This window comes from Sparus aurata, chromosome 13 (assembly GCF_900880675.1).
Source record: "Sparus aurata chromosome 13, fSpaAur1.1, whole genome shotgun sequence".
Taxonomy (NCBI): domain Eukaryota; kingdom Metazoa; phylum Chordata; class Actinopteri; order Spariformes; family Sparidae; genus Sparus; species Sparus aurata.
Genome location: NC_044199.1, coordinates 8,600,503 through 8,619,816, shown reverse-complemented (window position 1 = coordinate 8,619,816; position 19,314 = coordinate 8,600,503). Strand labels below are relative to the sequence as shown.

The 19,314-nt window shown below is 41.5% G+C and overlaps 3 protein-coding genes across 8 annotated transcripts in view; 1 reads left to right on the top strand and 2 right to left on the bottom strand.

The window, feature by feature from the left end:
• Positions 1-5,659, bottom strand: part of LOC115594343 (connector enhancer of kinase suppressor of ras 2-like) — a 35,745-nt gene extending 30,086 nt beyond the window's left edge. For 3 of the 6 annotated variants that reach the window (XM_030438359.1, XM_030438360.1, XM_030438361.1), the window contains exon 1: positions 5,034-5,657. In XM_030438359.1, the coding sequence (XP_030294219.1) occupies positions 5,034-5,097 (64 nt within the window). In that variant the 5' untranslated portion in view covers positions 5,098-5,657. Of the gene's footprint in view, positions 1-5,033 lie in introns of all 6 variants that reach the window. The other 3 variants (XM_030438358.1, XM_030438364.1, XM_030438363.1) reach the window with 2 other exon arrangements.
• A 3,965-nt stretch (positions 5,660-9,624) lies between these two features.
• nlrc3l1 (NLR family, CARD domain containing 3-like 1) lies at positions 9,625-16,224 on the top strand. The gene is made up of 7 exons (XM_030437724.1): positions 9,625-9,718; positions 10,616-10,876; positions 12,394-12,495; positions 13,346-13,423; positions 13,529-13,637; positions 13,736-13,976; positions 14,170-16,224. The coding sequence occupies exons 2-7, from the start codon at positions 10,677-10,679 to the stop codon at positions 15,735-15,737; spliced, it is 2,298 nt and encodes a 765-aa protein (XP_030293584.1). The 5' UTR covers positions 9,625-9,718; positions 10,616-10,676; the 3' UTR covers positions 15,738-16,224.
• A 167-nt stretch (positions 16,225-16,391) lies between these two features.
• LOC115593985 (interleukin-1 receptor accessory protein-like) lies at positions 16,392-18,958 on the bottom strand. Its single transcript, XM_030437726.1, has 5 exons — positions 17,826-18,958; positions 17,706-17,747; positions 17,555-17,617; positions 17,288-17,417; positions 16,392-17,088 (listed from the first exon to the last, which is right to left on the bottom strand). Exons 1-5 carry the CDS (start codon positions 17,848-17,850, stop codon positions 16,914-16,916), a joined length of 435 nt encoding a protein of 144 aa, XP_030293586.1. The 5' UTR covers positions 17,851-18,958; the 3' UTR covers positions 16,392-16,913.
• Positions 18,959-19,314: the final 356 nt, after the last annotated feature.

Genomic DNA, 19,314 nt, shown 5'->3' with positions numbered 1-19,314 from the left:
GGCAAAACAAAAGCTTTAAATGGGGCACAATGTTTTTTTGGAGACCAAATTCAAACTCAGAATCTTAATTTTTACAATATTATCAAGGAAATAATACAAACTGAGAAATATTTATGTTTTCCATAACTGAGTAAACAAGCTGTTCTCAGAGGAAAATAAGGTCCAGAACACCTTCTGAAGCTAGAAAGGTGGCAGGGTCCGCCACACATAAACAAAGTAAAAATGTATGAAACTGTGTTGTCAGTTTGTTTATTCAGTCATGAAAAAAAAGAGAGTTAGTTTATTGTGTTTGTTAAGATATAAAAAATAATCAGTCAATGGAGATCTTTCTCTTCTGATATTGAAATTTCTTCATATTGCACCTTTAAATGTGCTGCCGCTCCTCTCAGAGTTTAATATAATGTGGAGATAGAAGTTACTCCAAAATAGCGGTCTTGGTCAAACAAATTGCTCTTTAAGTTGTCACTAAAATATTTTTTTTTAATTGTACCTGATACTTCATCCTATTGGTTCTGCTTGTTTTTGTCCTTGATACTTGTAATGTACATTTTAGCTGAATGTCGCCTGAGTGACAGCTTCACTTTAATTGTTCCTATTGTCGCAAGAAATGTCACGCTTGAAAAGGAGATTTTAATTTCAATGAGGCTTTTATCTGGTTACATAAAGGTTATTTGTTACAAATAGCAAATTGATTTTATTCAAATTTGTATTCACTTTCATATAAAGCAAACACAGCATCTGAAAAACATGTTCCCATTTGAGGGCTGCCAACCCTTTTTTATTCAGTGTTTTTTGTTTTTTTTTTGTAGATTCTTCTTGCAAATGTTTGAAAATGGTGATTTGTTTTAACCAACCAACAGTCAGAATCGATCACTGATGGGAAATAAACCAGCAGATATTGTCATCAGAGAGGCTGACAGCTGTACATTTTGGGGATTTTTGGTTTTTAAAAATGACTTAAGACGGTTGATTTTGATCAATTTGGCTGCCAATACATTTTCCGTCAATATGCTGCTCAATTAATTACCGTATCATTTCAGCTCTCACTTATCTATACGGGTCTATATATCGCAGCTTAATGTCACTAGAAAGTGCTCTGCATGCTAACAGGCTATCCTTTTAGCACTGCAGACAGAGAGTAGCCTTTGTAAGGCTTTTTCTATACACTCGGTCTGTGTCCATCTTTTCAGTGAGTGAGGGGGAAACACACACACACACACACACACACACTGACAACTCTTCCCTCATCTCGTCTTTTCATCGCCGTGGACCAATCATGTACATGTGACTCAGTGCTGTGCCTGAACCTGATCAAGCATTCAGACAAGGTTTAGCTGGCAGCTAAACGGTGGCGAGGAAACGTAGGGGGGGGGGGGGGGGGGGGGGTTTCATGGTTTTGCATCAAATTTAAAGGCTTAACTAAGCGGCCTCCTTACCAAGTTAATTGAGACTCATTATGTCAATGAAGTATTCCCCCATGTTGCCATAGAAACCATGAAGCAGAGTGTCGGCAGGGATTCTCCCTGACCGCAGGAGCACATAAAGAAATAAGGGAATAGAAGACGCTTTCCAAAGAGTGACCTTTAGACATCTATGAAACGTGGCTATCTGCTGATATCATTCGCGATAATTCAAAAACTCTGAAACGATTTTTGCATTTTCAAAGGACACCGGGAAGCATTTTGTTGCGTTCTTGATGGGCGCCGAGGTGATAAACCGAGAGGCACATCAGAAAGTGGCACAAAATGAATGCTAAACTTTGATATTTACCCCTTTTAAACTGGAAATGTCAAATCCAATCTCACACCTGTCTGACTGTAGTGTCGTGTAATCTAATGGATTGCTGATTGCACTGAGTAATCGCCACAACGTCAGTTTTCCCCGTCCACTTTGTGCACGGGTCAGATTATCAGGCACGCGGAGGAGAAATTAAAAGCACAGCGCTGACACATCCTGATCTCCATCCTGGATAATCCACTGGTAATGTGAGGCTGGACCAGTCATTTATCTGCATATTATATTATATTTACTCAATCTGACTTGTCACTGATCTCTGTAGGTGTGTGTGCGTCTGGAGAGGAGAGAGGAGAGTGTGTGCAAGAAAGATAAAACTGATAAACTTCACAAAACATGAATTATGTTAATGCACGCTGTCAGGAAGAGATTACACTAAGCCTGCATTCGATCTGTGGGCGTCCTCACATGCAATTCATGAAAACAGCTATGTATCGTGCGTGTCTGCACAGCCACCATGCACTTGTCAAGAGCAAAATTTCCAGTCAAAGCTTGGATTCTTCCCTCTTTTGTGATCTCTTCTTTAAAGCGGCTTTGTCGCAGCTGGGAATAAGAGCGTCCTGCTCCCACAAAACACTAACTGGTCGGGGGGGGGGGGGGTTGAGAGAGAGGGATTGTGGGAAGGTCACAGGGTGCCCCTATTTGGCCTCCAGTGACATCACAGAGCGGCTATGCTAATAATGGAACCTGTGAATGCTTGTGACAAAACGCTGCCAGTCCTCCAGGAGCTGAGAATGGATGTGAAGACAAGAATGAACCCCCTCCTCCTCCTCCTCTCCTCTCTCTCCTCTCGGTCTCTCAGTGCCACTCTGTCCCTCACTTTAAATTACCATTACTGGGCTCTGGGCACAGAATCGTCTCTGCTCCACTTGTCAGATGTGGGACACTGAAGAGCCCTCTCTCATATCCGATCTCCGCTTCTTGCTGCCTGAATCTCTCACTTGTGTGACCATCTTATTTACAGCTCGTCGTAGATCTCACGTGCACCGCTCTGGTCATTCTGTCTCCGGCCTTTTTCCTGCACATCGCATACCATCCCCATCCTTCTCCTTTGTCTGTGTGAAGCCACACACTTGCCTTTTGTGTCTTAACTCAGCCGGCGCACCCACAAAATCAGCCTGTCTAACAGGCAGCGTCACATTCAGGTACAATTTGTACACACACAACTCATGCTAAGAGAGGCCTGATCTTTGCAATCATAATATGTCTGAGCCAGCAGAAAAGGGCCTTCAGGCGCAGAATTATGACTAAGGCCGTGTGTGTGTGTCAGCTCATGTGTGTGTGTGTGTGTGTGTGTGTGTGTGTGTGTGTGTCTAGGCGGTAAAGATGTATGTTTCATCCGGAGCGCCTCTGATGGGCTGTGGCCTGACACGTGAGCACACGTGGCTCTGCAAAACAACACTACTATACTGAAACAATCGGCGTGCTGACGGACAGGCTCGGATGGCATCTTCCTCCTGCTGAGTTCAACATCCCTCCACTCGCATTTTGTACATATTTGATGGCAGCAGACGGTGCCAGCGTTGATCACTTTTAATGCAGGCAGACAAAAAGCAGAAAGTCTAACGAGCTCTCTGTGCCCTGAGAGTCTCCTGACAGGCTTGTGTGGGCCCTTTATAGGTCCTGAGCAGACATTTCTCCTCCAGAGGAACCTTTCATCCAAATACCAAATATACTTACGAGTGATTAATTCAGTGTAACAACTGAATATGAATCTCTCCAATTTAAACTGAATGTCCCAGCTGGAATAGTTTTGTTTCAAATCCTTGGATCCTATCCGCTGACAAAGGTTTTGTGATTTTGCTCAAACGCCCGACTATATCTGACTTAAATAAGGCTGCAGCTATCGTATTTTTTTTTATCAAACAATTAGTTGTTTGGTCTATAAAATGTTAGGGAAATGGTGGGAATGCAGCAAATCAGTGTTTCCCAAAAGATCAAGATGACGTCAGTAACTGTCTTGTTTTGTCCACAACCAAAATATTCAGTTTAAAGTCATAGAGCAGCGAAGAAACTGGAATATTCTCATTTACTGCGGCACTGTGTAGCTTTTGGGAAGACATTATATTACAACTGAATAAACAAACTGTCCTTAAAGGATGACACAGTTTAATACTCACTTACTTTGTTTATACGTGGCGGACCCTGCCACCTTTCTAGCTTCAAACAGTGTTCTGGGGACCTTATTTTCCTCTGAGAACAGCTGGTTTACTTAATTTAAAAATATTTTGGAGTTTGCATTCTTATCTCATTAATATTCTATATGTTAAAATTCGGAGGTGGAATTCCTTGTCCAAAAACATCATAGTGCCCCATTAAGGGTCACAACTGGTATAAACAGTTACAATATTTATAGCAAGTTTGTTTGAGTGTAAATATCAAAATTCTGAGATTGAATTCATTCTCCAAACCTACACTGTGCCCATTAGAGAAGCTGGAATCAGAGAATTATGACCTTTTTGTCAATTTGATCATCAAACATCGATGTAGAAGTTGATGACTAATCGATTACTGAACTTGAAGTCAGAGCCAATCTGCTCTCAAATACTGATGGATGTGTATTACCCTGGGCTTCGGTGCACGATGAGGTGCTAGGACTACTTAAGCCAGGCTTACACGATGCTTTCCCAAGTCAGCTGTGACTTCTTAATGACTTGGAACATCTGTGGATCAACATTTCAGCACAGATGGCTGCACCAGCTCTGATGTTACAGAGCTGCGAGAGAGAGCTCTGATTCTACACAGTGCAGACATAAACCATGAACCCTTTTTTTTTTCTTCTTCTTCTTCTTCTTCTTTTTTTCTAGAAATACACATTTGTGAGCCCAGATCCAGTGAGAAGGGTAATTATCTGTGTGTAATTACTGGATCTCCGCTGTGTTTCCGCGGGCTTCATGCGAGGCAGCCCCGCGTTAACAATAACCACCTCAGGACACAATGGGAGGGTTTTTTAAAAAGCGTTTGGTTTTTGTTTTTTTTGTGCCGTTTGAATGTGTGAGGCTGTGGAGAACGTGTTGGATCTGAAAAGACAAGTCGTCTCCACACTGATACGTATCGATCAATCGGTTTCGGGCTGTGGTTTTAAAGGCTTTTGAGAGGCGCAGAGACTCGAGGCTCAGCAGGTGTTTTTGTTCTCTTTGGGGATCTCGACTGAAGCTGTGCTCAGATGCCCGTCGAGCCCTGCGTTCACGACCATACAGCAGTTTGATGTGCATTTATTGCTCCTGGAAGCCTCTTACCTTTCATCCAGTCCACCACTTGACTGGAGCTCCACTTGCTCACTGGCTCCATAACCAGTGCCATGGTAGAAGTTTGTCTCGGTCACGCGTGACAAAAGAAAAAACAAAAAAAAACAACACTCCCAACAAAACCCCCCCACTCCCGCCTGGAGAAAAAAATAAAATAAATTCAATATTCGAATAAAGATCAGGCCGTTAAAAAGACAAATCGCCGGGCTCTCTCTATTCTTCTCTGCTGTGTTTACAAACAAAACGAGGTAGGTCCAAAAGGTCCAAAATGTCGCTCTGAGGAGCCTGAGAGCAGCCGCGCACACTTGGGCACATTCCTCTGCTATTTAGCTCGCTTGAATGAGCTTCTTCTTTTTTTCTTTTTTTTTTTACTTGTCATTCATGTCAGGCTCAGTGGCGGGGATGGTGGTGGTGGCGGTGGGTCGCTGCTGCCCCGATCCCCTTCTTTTCCTCTCCAAAATTACATCCCACAGTACCATCCGGAGCTGAGGAGGACAACGCGCAGACTGTCACTTCCACGCTGCTGTCTGGGAAAAAGGTTGGGTTGAGCTCTGAGCATCCTCCCCTCATACACAGACATGGAGTCACAGCCCCTCGCCGTGCGGACTGTGTGTGTGTGTGTGCGTGTGTGTATGAGGGCTGATTAGTGCCACACAGAGAGAGAGCAGGCATCAGGAGCCTGAGATGCGTCTCAACCCCATGAAGACGCCCAGATTATGCTGGATTTTGATGAGATCCATGAAAAGCAGACATTTAGATAACACATCGATGACGGTGCTGAATGCCTCAAAAAAGAAAATACTTTTTTTTTTTTTTAATTAAAAAAAAAAAAATATATATATATATATATATATATATATATATATATATATATATATATATATATATATATTCTTTAAATTAATTGTTACTTTTTAGATTTTAGGGCATTTACGGATGCTTTTTGTCCAAAGCGACTTACAGCAATTCATACATTCATACACTGATACACTAAACTATACACCGGCTTGTTGACAGCACAGGAGCACTCTCATTTATGTTGCCATCCTTGCGCATAAGAGATGTTTGTCTGATTATCATGAATAGATACATGAATATGAATGCAGAATTTGAAGGTGAGAAACAAGAATTTGGTGCTGGGAGCATTTTCTGTTTCCATTTGCAGTCTGTGTTCCAAGTCGTATTGACCCCATCATGTTTCGGCAGGCTCAGAAGCGTACATTGAGAGCAGCAGAGGTGAAACGCGTTGGTCAAAATGCATTCTTGGAACCTCTCTGGTATTGTCTGACAACGAATGAACTTCTTGTTAGGTGTTTTAGTCACATGCAGATATCTGTTAAAGATCGGTGAAAAAAAACCAGACTGGTGCACGGAAGAAGTCTTGGCGCAGATATCTGTTATCTGTGCCCCCAGAAGCTAAACTGGTCACAGACTTAAGCTGAATACAACCAAGACTGATGATAGTCTGACTTTCGAAGATTTTAGGTACCTGCGCTCATGGGACCATTGTCCAACCCTAAACTTATAAAAAATTAAAGTGAAAATCTATTGACTTTAGCGACTCCCACCGAATAGATTTTCACTTTAATTTTCATATCAGCACAAACAACTGATGAACAACACTGATGGCAGATATGCTATTTGAGAAGAGAACGGTCCATTTATTCTCCGCACTGCATACAGAGAACAACGTGAATACAACATAAGTCACCAATAAATCTATCCAATACAATGGCAGTTCTGATACCCTCCCCTCCAAGGTCCCCCCCCCCCCCCCCCCCCCCGGGCACTGATCACCCCTCATACAGCCACTGTTTCCTCCTGCCGCCTTTGTCGCTGCTCACGCCTCCATCACACAAAGCTCAGCGTAGCGGTCACTAACGAGACAGGGATGCTGACATGCTCCTCGCTTTGTTTTGTTTTTTTCTTTTTTTTTATCATGTATCGGTAAACAGCTTGAGGGTCTGGGCCTATATTCACTGCATGCACACTCACTGTACTGCAAACGCCACATCTAAGCTGAATGTCACACCAGTCAACACACCAATGAGTGCATGCACATGTTTCTGTTTCTGTATGCTCGTCAGCCTTTGGAGACAGCGCTGTGATTGGGTTTCTTGGGGTAAATGTTCTATTTATTTTCTGTCCGACAACTCAAATGATTATTCTGCAGCATGCATAAATGAATGGTGTAAAGTGGCAGTAGAAAGAGGGGCAGATCATTTAATTCACACTGGATCAAGAGGCTGCATTAAAGTTTGAAACGCACAACAGCACAGCAGAGACCTGCCTCAAAACAATAACTAGTACATTTGTCAAAAGACATTCGAGATAATCAATAATCATACGTCAGCCCAGGGACAAGGAGCTATGCTGTGAGAAGCTTGAATTCATACAAGTAATTTCATCTCTTGTGAAACACCAGCTGTAGTTAATGATTTAATGATTAGTTTTTACTTATGATTCAGTAGATATCCAGCCACAGATCATGCACACAAACTCTCACAGTGGTTGCATATACATTTTACATATCATCCCTTAATAACAGAATTGTAGATTAAAAGATTTGTCTTGTTGAGAGATGCTGTAAATATTAAATGTATTACTTGTAAATACTCACAATGCTTCCTTCTCTTGTGTTTACTTATTGCTACACACACAGTTAAAGGGACACTCAAACTGTTGTTTGAACCCTTTTTGAGGCTCTTGGGAGGATTCAAGCGACGTCAGCTGCCTGAAGATATGTGACCTGAATCTGACTACAAGACGGAACTGAAAAAAATATTTCTGGGATGCAAGGTTAAAAAAGATGTATAAACAAAAAAGGGAGCTATCGTGACTTTTGTAGCCAGCTCCTCACTGAACTGTCAGTGTTTGAGTTGCATTGTGGGTAATGTAGGCACTAGGTTTTGACAAGGAAGAATGTGTTTAATGAAAAAAAGATAATATCTTTGGTCCTGCTGTGCTTTGTTTGAATTTTCTCGAGGTGGCTATCATGAGTTGAACAATGTGTTAGGAGTGCAGCACTAAAGCAGACGGGCTTGGTAAGACAGTTATGCACGTTCTGATGTCTGACATGATGTTCTGAGCTTTTCATTTGATTCTGTTTGAAAGTGAAAAAGTAAAACGTTGTTCATCTTTAAAATTGTTATTATTATTTGTATTACTTGTAGTAGCGATAACATGATCTACTTTGATTGCATTTATTTCCTCATGCTGTTCAAGGTTGCTTTGCTATTTTAGAATTATACATTTAATTTATAGTAATTAAATGGCTTGTAGACACGAACTAACAGGGTGGAGGAACCTTTAACTGCACTTAGTCTGATTAGATGACGAGCAGAAATTAACAACCTTTCGACACTGTTCATGTGCAACATTCTCACAGCATAAATTCAGACTTGTCACAGCAGGAAGATCACAGGTGTCGCTCATGACATAAACAACGGCTCAGTTCTACTGTAGGTGTTGTCGAGTGTTACAGTGAGCTAGAAAGCCTATACACAGTCCCAGGCCAATGAAACTAAAGCAACTAAATGAAATTTAGCCATCATTATTAGTCTTATCATTTACAAGTGGGCTTTTCTAATGACCTGTAAAAATGTCTTTACTATGAAAAAGCCCTACCGCTGTCAAAACGTTCACACAGTTTGCTATGGTTATTATTATTATATAATTAATAAATTGAAGATGATTCCTCAGTTGGTTCTGCATGCAAGTTCCACATGTATGTTGGAGTAACATATTCTTAAACTTGTGGGCCTTTAGAATAATAATTCAGAACAATGAGCCTGAGTGCATATACTGTTTCACATCAACTCAGCTTTAGACATTTTTCACAGAATTAAATCAGCATGTTTAAACCCAACAAGGATGGTCATTTGGCAGGTTAAAACTGAGAATATTCACTCAAGTACAATACTGATGGTTGTTGTGCTCTACACAGGTATTTCCATTTTATCATATGCAAAACTTGACCTCCACTGCTTTTAGAAGAAACATGGCAACACCTTTTTCCATTACATTCACATTTTAGGGCTTATTTAACTCACAGTAATTCATACACTGATGGTGGTGGCTGTCATACATGGTGTCGATCAGCACATTGGAAGCAATTTGGGGTTCAGTGTCCTGTCCAAGAACATTAACATGCAGACCAGGGGACTCGAACCAGCAACCTTCCGATAACAAGACACAGGCCCTACCCCTGAGTCACAGCCACTCCAATAATCAGCTACATTCACTTGCATAAAGCGCATGTAATTATAAGCCTTTTATAATTAGGCTTATAAAATATGAAGCCTAATTATAAAACAAACTATCCAGAAGGTTATTGAAGTAAAATGAGCTCCCCTCTAGACCAGCTACACGATTAGAATGCTGCTTATATATATTTAGGCATCAGTAGTAATAAAATAATAGCACATTGTACATAACAATTCAACATTACTTTATTTTTGACACTATATTTTCAATGACCTTAAACATTTACCTGTCACTGGCTTTACATTGTTGTATTTCCTCCTCCACCACCGGTCGTGCTGGAGCAGCCTGCATGTTGTTCCACATCCGGCCTGTAGGGGGCAGCGTCTGCTTTGTGACGTGTTTCCGCCCCCGCGGTTTGTCACGAGAGAAGAAGACACTTTTGCTTCCTGAACTGACGAAGTGAAACGAAGGTAAACGTGTCTTATACATTACACAATGACAATAGTGTATTCACGTCACTCCCAATGCGTTTATATTTATTTATTTATGTCCAATATGAACATAATGTTATAATGTTCCATAAAATTATCGTCGTTGTTCCTGGTTGGAGACTGTCTGGTCGTTCTTCTGCGCCATTCTGATGGCGTATCTTCGCTGTCAAACTCAAAGTTGTAAGCAAACTAACGTTGTTGTTAAAGCTATAACGCATCGTGCAATCCAGTTAACATCAATTTGCGTTGCATAATATCTAATTTAATGACACGTGGAGAAGAAGGTGCTGGTGAGGCATTCAGTAGAGGCGGAAGAGAAGGGTTAATATAGGGAAAAGTCCAAACTGAGGCTATAACCATAAAAGAGTTAGCACGTTCCGTCAATCAGACTGAATATTATGGCTCATTTTTATATATTGATGCATGATAATCCAAAACATTTGCTTATTCCTACAGATGGTTCATGTGTTATGATCTTAAAATTGATGTCTCGGTTTTCACAAAGCCACAGCAACATACTTCTGTGTGTGGATGAACACAGCATACTATTCTCTCAGTTGGGTCTTAAATAATCACGATAATAACGATAATCACGAATTAGGTTCATAACAGCATCACACCACTATATAGCCTCATCCGTTTATCAGAAACAAATAAACTGCATTTAGAAAATGTGCTTCTTAGAGTAAGATGTCTGTCTGTCAGGTGCAAAATGATCAAATGGTCACATTTCTGTGGTCTGGATTTACCACAAAGTACCAAACACATAAATTAAGAAACCTGAAGATCTGGTTTGGTGTAAAGTTCTTAACACACCCTGACAGAGAATGTGATATTTGATCTGTTTATTTTCTCTCCATGGTTGTTATTCTGCAGGTACAGACAGTCTGGAAACCAACCCCGGGGAACAAAAAAAGTGTGCTTGTCATGTTTGGAGATGGCTGTCAATCTCAACAATACAATGGACGACACTGATCTAGAGATGGCCACGCCAGCAGGCAGCTCTTCTTTTGGGGAGGCAGTGTCTGGTAGAGGACAGAGCGTGTCTGGTGAAGAAGAGGATGAAGATCTCTACTACATCCCCGAAAGAAGACCCTCTCTGGACTTGGGACCGAGTCCGATGGATACGAGCCAGTGGTACTGAGATTTCTTTCACTTACTAGCCCGAGGAGTGCTCTCTTACACTGCAGGATTGTAAAACTGTTGAGTATTGACAATAAATTGAATGTAAAAATGTGATTTATAAATGGTTTATAAAACATTATATTGTTTGTTAACAATGAAATAACTATTAACTAAGGTTTAAAGGAGTCATCACCTGGTTTTTTACATATCCATTCCCTCTTGGATCGCTTTGGATCAATTCTTAAAACTTATTAGGAAAAAAAAAAAAAAATCAAACATTGAGCTTGTTCTGACACTTTTTCATACCACGACTTTCTCACGCGAGATTATGCGCGAGGTTTTGACCGGTCCGGATGTGCATTGTATTAATATGTAATGAGGCGCGCGTTGATTGGTCGCAGGAAGGACAGAGCCGGAATGGTGGGCGAGCCTGCATGCACACAGACTCCAAAACATAAACAGCCCCCTGTCATGGCGCACACACTAAATGACGAACCTTACGGAATTCAGGCATTTATGTACGAGCCAGAGTCGGAAACCGAACGGGAGAGTAAAGAGGCAGAGACGGTGGAAGAGACACGTTTACAGCAGTACGTCTCTGAATGGTAAATTCTTTTTTTTCCCCGTCTTACTTTTTACACTCGTGTTTTACATGTAAGACCTGAGTTTTAATGCTGGCGGTGACGATGTATGGCGTGAAAATGACAGAGAAATAAGCAGATTCGGCGCGCTCACTCTGGCTGAGGACGGCTGTAAGCCGATGCTTAATATGCAAGTAGCCTCCTGTGGTAACGTCACCACAGGAGCAGAGTCAAAATCTCGTGCTTTAGGAACGCGCACTACTGTGCGCTATTCCTGTTCGGAAAAAGAGCCAAAGCGAAAAAAATAAGCCACTTTCAAACTCCAGCTTTTCAGGCAAGTTTCAACAGAGGTCCAACACCAATATGCATGATTTAACGAGAGAAATTGCGATTTCCGGGTGATGACTCCTTTAATTAACTATCAGTAATTATAATTAAAAGATATTGTAAAGTGTTACCAAGAAAAAAAAACTAAGAAATAAAACAAGAAAACAGCAGCAGTCAAATTATGTGGACATTTTTTGACAACTGTGTATGTACAAGGTTTGAGCAGGCTGTCTTTACCGAAGTCTATATCTGGTGTAGAATTATAAGCATTGCCTCCCTAATTTTCACAGAAAGTTAAGATGTGTCTTTAGAAAGCCTAAGTGCTCACATAACAAAAAAGTCTAAACAGAATCAATTCAAAGCCACAAAAAGGAAAAAATTATATCATAAAAAACACAATGTGGGGATAAATCCATCCTTGTCCATACACCTTGATAAATCCATGTAGTCACCAGTTAAAATACCCAAGACTTGATGGCCTTGATGATGTATGAGAAAGAGCACTAAGCTTAAGATGTGCTACTTATCTGGAATGTACCATGGAATCTTGTGATTGCTTCTAACATGGTGACTTAGCAATTAACAAACTGTCAATCTGCCATCCATTTTTTTTTTTTTCAGGCATTATGTGGATCAGGCCTCGCCTCCAGCTCTGGGCTACTGGTCAATGACAAGTGAGGAGAGCTCAGACGACATCACTGACAATGATGGTTCCTCCACAAGGTACACACCAGACAAAGTATCAGGCAAAGCTTTATTCTGTCTACGAATTCATGCATTTATCACAGTGAACACAGGAAGCAGTTGTGATTGTATTCCTTCCAATGAACATTAGTGCACAAAATATTTACTCAAGTAGAAGTAAAGGTTCTTGTGAACTGGTGAAAATAGATGTACAGTTTCAACTTCTTTGCTTCTTTACTCAACTTCTTTAAGTATTCCTCTTCTAGACTATTAAACCTAAAGCTAGAATCAATGGGATTTGTCCGAGCGGTTCGTAAATGTATTTGAAAGATATTTGATTGCTGATTCTCATTCCTTGGACGTCAAATATTGAGAGTTTGGCTGGTAAAGCTTCGCGAACACAGCAAAAAAAAAAATCTGAAAACACAGGCATAGGGCTGCTGGATCTCTTCAGGTACAGCCATCACACGCCATTTCTTCCCATTCGAGTCTCCCTCTTTGGCTGCTTACGTCTTGCTACATCTGCCGTGCGTGACATGCACTGAAAGGTTGAAATCAGGTTGTAATGTTGGGAAAGCAACGTGCAATGACACAACCTAAAAATAATCAATTCCCCTGAAATACATTAAATCTGAAATAAAAAGCATGTTTAGAAAATGTATGGAGTAGAATTTACAGATATGTTAAAATGTTCAGAGTGAAGTAAAATGTCAGAAAAATACATTTCCTTTTTTTAGGTACAGATGCGTGACAATACAGTTCATAACTTCATTACTTTCCACCTCTGGCTTTGCCCTGTTGTTGCTTTCATTCTATCCGAGGAAAACTGTAATGGCATCTTGTAGTTACATTGAATATGATTTGAGCCCTCCTGTCATCCTGGTTTTAGGGTCCAGCTGGACAGAGCCGATTCATTCTCTAGCTGCTACTCCATGGACAGTGACGACTGTGAAAAGAGAGTCCCTAAGTAAGAAATACAACCAACACGTGGCAATTAAACATGTTCCGTGATTGTGATTACATACTAGATCAACACTAAAATACGTCTACACCTCTGCTGTTGCCTTACCAGGGTGAAAAACAAAGATGATGCCCCTGCAGAGCCTTCTGACACACCTGAGTTAATCCGTGACCCAAATGAGAAACGGCATCCTTCTCTGACAGTGAAATTCACATTTAAGGTATGTTCGCCTTTTGTCTGTATCTTAAAGAAATGAAGCAGAACGCACCGTCTTGTTGAAAACAACAGAATTCCATTGTATCCTTTCTTTGGATTCAGGCTATTTGTACAACCCTTGGGAAGCTGTCAGAGGGGGACATTAGAACTTTCAAGAGGATGCTGTGGACGCGTTACCCGCAGTCATTCAACATTCCTCCACAAGGCATGGACATGGTGGACCTTGTGGACCGGCTGCTCGAGTGTTATGACCTGGAGGTGTCCATGCAGATCACCAAAACCCTTCTTGAAGCAATTGGCCAGAAGAAGTTGGTTAAGTTCCTCGAGACTTTGTGCCTCAGAAGTAAGTAGGCTCCAGTGTGTCTTTGTGACTTATTAGTGTTGGATGGATGATTTATTTACATAAGGCTATTAGACTATTTACATATTAAAAATAACATAAAGTGCTGATTAAAGGGTTGTCATCCAGTTCGCTGTCAGTTAAAACAAATAAGAGAATGTTACATACATTTAAATGCACATTTTTCCTTTTTCAGATGAAGTACGTCACGATTTATGCGTGACCCTGAAGAGTAAATTCGGCGAAGTATGTGAGGGTTCGCAGGGGGAGAAGAGACCCTTTGATGATGTCTTCACTGATCTCAACATAACCACAACATGTGATAACGGCCCAAATATTGAACATGAGGTCATGACCATAGCAAAGCTGGACAGCAACCGCGAAGAAGGGAAACTGCTTTCTACTAAAGATGTTCTGAGTGCTAAAAGGCTGGAGCGCTCAAGCTTCAAGCTTCTAATGATCATCGGAGTGCCAGGGTCGGGGAAGTCCATGGCGGTCAGAAGGTTGGTCCTCGATTGGATGGAAGAGCGGTCCCACCAGCATGTGGCTTTCTTGTTTCCCTTGCTGTTAAGAGATCTCAAACAGTTTGAGGGCTCAAAGATCTCCCTGCTGCACATATTAAACACACTGTACCCCGCAACGAATAAGCTACGGGAAGAGGATTTTTCATCCGAGGATTGCAAATTAATGTTTATCTTTGACGGTCTCGATGAGTACGGTGGTAAACTTGACTTTCATAACACTGACATTCTCAGTGAACACACCGATTTCACCACCCTGAACGTAATCATCGTCAACCTCCTCAGGGGGAGGCTGTTGTACCGCGGCTTATTCGTGGTCACCTCTCGGTCGCAGGTGCAGCGCTACATTCCTTGGGACACGCCTTACGATGAGATCGACGTGTGTGGTTTCCGTGACTCTGAAAGGGAAGTGTATTTTAACAAGAGATTTCGGAACCCAGATCAGGCAGCTCGGGTTATCGCGTACATCAACTCTTGCAAAACCCTCCGCATCATGTGCCACCTCCCCTTGTTCTGCTCTCTGGTGGCTGATGAGCACGAGCGCATATTTAGTCAACCTGGGGCACAGGCAGAGCTGCCCAGGGGCCTCACCAACATCTACACAAAGCTGATGTTCACACTCATACGACAACAGCGCAGATTTCGAGCTCCAGATCATAGCCCAGATAAAGAGAGAGAGTTCCTCATGAAACTTGGAAAGCTGGCCTATAACATGTTGGAAAAGAACCAGTTTAAGATCACCAAGACAGACTGGAAGGAGAATGGACTCAACGCTGAGGAGGCGGTGATCAACAGCGGCCTGTGCACACAATACATCACAAAGCCATTCGTCTTATTTCAGGAGAAAGTCATCAGCTTCATCCACCCCACCATGCAGGAGTACATGGCTGCCCTGTATGTGTTTCTCTCCTTTAGAAACCAGGGGAAGAACGTTTTTGAGCAGCACCTGAAACAGAAGGTTCGGGGGATCCTAAAGGGACACAAGTCAATCGAGCTGTACAAGAACGCTGTGGACAGAAGCCTGCTGTGCGAGGACGGCAAACTGGACATTTTCCTGCGTTTCCTGTTCGGCATGAGTGTCAAGACCAATCGGGAACTTCTCAAACCATTCTGCACAACCTCTTTCAAGTGGTCAACATACACTGAAGACGCTGCTGCGCTCATCAGGAAGAAGATGAATGAAAACCAGAATCCTGGCAGAAATAGCAACTTGCAGCGTTGCCTGGAAGAGCTGGCCGCGTGAGCCTCAGAGGCGGCAGCGAGCTGATGCAACACTGATCACTGTGCAAAATCATTTTGATTCTAAACAAGTGTCAAGACTTCCACTACCGTTAGGAGGAAATCCGTGTAGGACACGCTTCTGTCCTGATGATGAAACACGTTTCTATTTCTAGAACACATGCACTAATGGAGCCAAACTTAACCACTTCTGAAGTTACACTTAAGTGCTTATGATGTGGAGAATCTTTTTTTGGAAATGGAGATGGTGTGATTTAGTACATGTTGATACTGATTTACAGAAACTGACAGATTATTACTTGTCTTGTTTTTATATGTAGCGTATGCAATCAAAAGATGTTTTCATATACATTCATTATTGCTACTGTTGCCAGTCTGCCCTCTGCCGTGCTTCAAAATGCCTTCAAATGACTTCAACTGCACTAATAACACAGTATCATGATTGATAGGATTGCCTTGATCTAAGCTAATAAATTATTTTGCATTTGTAACTTGTCAATCAATTATTGCTTGTTGGCAGTTTGTTAGTAGCAGTGCTCTAACTCTTGTCATCCTCCGACCTGTTTGAAATAACAAACAATAAATCTCTGGGGCAACAACCACAGGGTCCCATCAGAAAAGCACGCTCGAGTTTGTGAGTGAATTGATTGATGCAGTGTCTCATTATAGAGTATATTTTAATGTGGTTCAAAAGTATACAGACACTGGAATGATACAGAATCATTAAGTAAAGAACTGCTACAATCTCTTCTATACATTCTGCAGTCAGTACATATTACATTTGTGTAATAGTCATGTAAAAAACAGCAATTTAGACAGTTCACTAGCATTGTAAGCAGGGTGCACTCAGTTCCACATGAAATGTTGAATCTGGACATTGTAGCTTCTTTATTTCTTTTTTTCTTTCCAAAAAAGATCAGAAGCTGTCGCTTGCTACATTTTCACACTACATTTCCTCTCTGAGGGGAAGCCATCAAAAGAACACGTCGTACCACTGTGGAACCAAATGCACCTCAAGTTTCACATTCCCAACTTTTCGTCATCACAGTTCTCCCAGCCAGCAGTATCACATCATAAATTCACAGATTTGGTCGACTCTTCTCAAAGATGAGTTAGTTTGTGAGTGAAACATTGCTCAGAAAAAGAAAGAAAAAAAATCCACTTTTTCCTGCAGTAACATTCATTGCTTTCTGGCTATTCCCATATGACAACCACTGCTTTTTAGTCTCGCGAACTTTTGGGCTGTTCCAGCAGCATTTGTCACCACGCAGGTGAAGGTGGATTTGAGGTCCTCTGAGGTGACGTTCTTCAACAGCAGACTCCTCTGAAGGATTGCACCCTCCTCCAATGTTGATCTGAAACAAACAGACGGACATTACAGGTCAGCTGCAGGTTGTTATTTTGTCCTGCTTACTAACGAACAGTAGACTGAAATCTGAAAAAAAAAGTCTTTCTCTCCAGCTTGGTTTAGTGACTGCACTTAATCAGCTAAGACTTAAGACTTAATTCTCTGTAAAGGTGATTTACATACAAGTTAAAACTCATAATACTCACTCCTCTGACTCTACTATTCTGCCACTGCTGGGCGTGTCTTCGGGGAAAGAGCCATTGACGAGCCAGTAGATGACTGTCTGATCAGCATCACAATTTGCAAACGCTTCACAGTGAAGAAACAGCTGCTGTCCTGTGAGGCAGAACACATGCAGACCCGTCACACCAAATTGCAGTACAGCTCTGACGTACGTACAATAATCCCTTTAAAATAGCTTCACAGTACGAATCAACCTGAGCCGTCACACCCAGGAGCAGGTGATGTCTTACCTAGCTGAGCTTTTATGGTGACGCGATGTGGCCCAATGATCTTTGGAGATTCATCCTCAGAAACTGAAGGAGCAAATTTAGGTTAGCACAAAAGAAAATCCGATTACATAAAAGAATTTGACTGTGGGACACACAAAAAAACATGCTGTACCTGGAAATCCATCTGCGAGCAGCAGACACAAGGATCCCAAAGCTGTTGCAGAGATACAACACAATCACATCTGGTACCATAACACACTTAAAGTTTGTTGGTATTAACGTGTGTTCCTACCTTTGACAACACACGGCAGCTTCATAATGCCTCCTCCAGTGACAGCTCTGTGCTGCTCTGTGTTGACTGCTGTTTGGCTTTACTATATATACACACAAACAATCCACTTCCCCTTTGCCCACTCATTACATATGTATCAGACACAGGGGATTTCCTCAAAGCATGCCCTGTCATGTTCTCTGTTGATTGTTGTCACACACTATCGATGACATAAATCGAGCATGCTGACTCATCCACAGCTCTCACTCACTTGTGATTCCAGTAATGTCGATGTATAGTGTCACCCGGGGAACAATACCATGGCTGTACACGTAGGAGACTTCTAAGACATGATCTGAACCATGTGACATTTATTCAACTGATCTCATTCAAAAAACACTTGACAACAAAACGGAACGATAATGCTCGTCTTTGTTGCACACAGACCCCTTTTTCTTGTGCGACATGATGAGAGAGGCACAAGAAAAACACAGTTGGTGTTGTGAGGTCAGCAAACTTGGGACTAGAAAAATCCACATAACAGATCATATAAATATGAGACCGGCACCATCAGCACTCTCCTGGAGTTAAAGGATCATTCTGGGTTGTTTATTATGTTTTTAGTGTTAACAGTCATTGGATTTAATTCAAGGTACTCAACGGTATCAGAGCTTTGGAACGATCCCAAGTCAGATCAAAGAGAAGTTCAGCTAAAATACAAAATACATTTTCCTCGGGAGGTATCTAGCCACACAGTTAGTCTGGGTTTAATTTGGCTCCCATCGCAAGACAATGAGACAGAATTAAAGGATAAATTCATCCAAAAATGCATTTCAGTATCTAAATAAAAATCTAGATAAAAAAAACTGTGCCTTGAAGCCGTAAAGTAACATCTGTTAAATTAATTGGGAATCAGAAGGCTTTCAGGGACTTAGCCAGATCAGCTATATGGACCCATCTAAGTTTTTTTTTTTTCATTGTTTTCTTTTACCATTTAAAGGAAGTCCCAATTTACTTCATTTCTTTAGGCTGAAGCTGCAACACTCTTTTGCTCTGAAGCTCCAAAAATGTTTTGTGGACAAAAAATCTACACCTGACTTTCGATCAGCATGGGGGAGAGTGGATAATGACTGAATTTTAATTTTTGGGTGACATTATTCTCAGCACTTTTTTAGTAGCACTCACAGCACTGAAAATGAGGTTTTGTGAAACTTCCACAGAGTCCCCAAGGACTTCTTGTTTTTGCACAATGAAACAGCTGGCATTGCCAAACCAAAATTATCATAACTGAACTGTAATGAGTTTTAGTGCGAGGAATAAATATCTAAACAAACAGAACTGTTTTGCCAGTTGGTAAGGATGAGTGTCTATGAAAACCATTTTATTAGGGCATTTTCAAAATGCAGTAATATTAAAAGTTCCATCTTAACAAGCGCTGTATGAGGAATCCTCCGCTTGAGTTTGATCAGCACCTCTTCCCTCATGGTGACGATGTCTCTCCTCACATGAC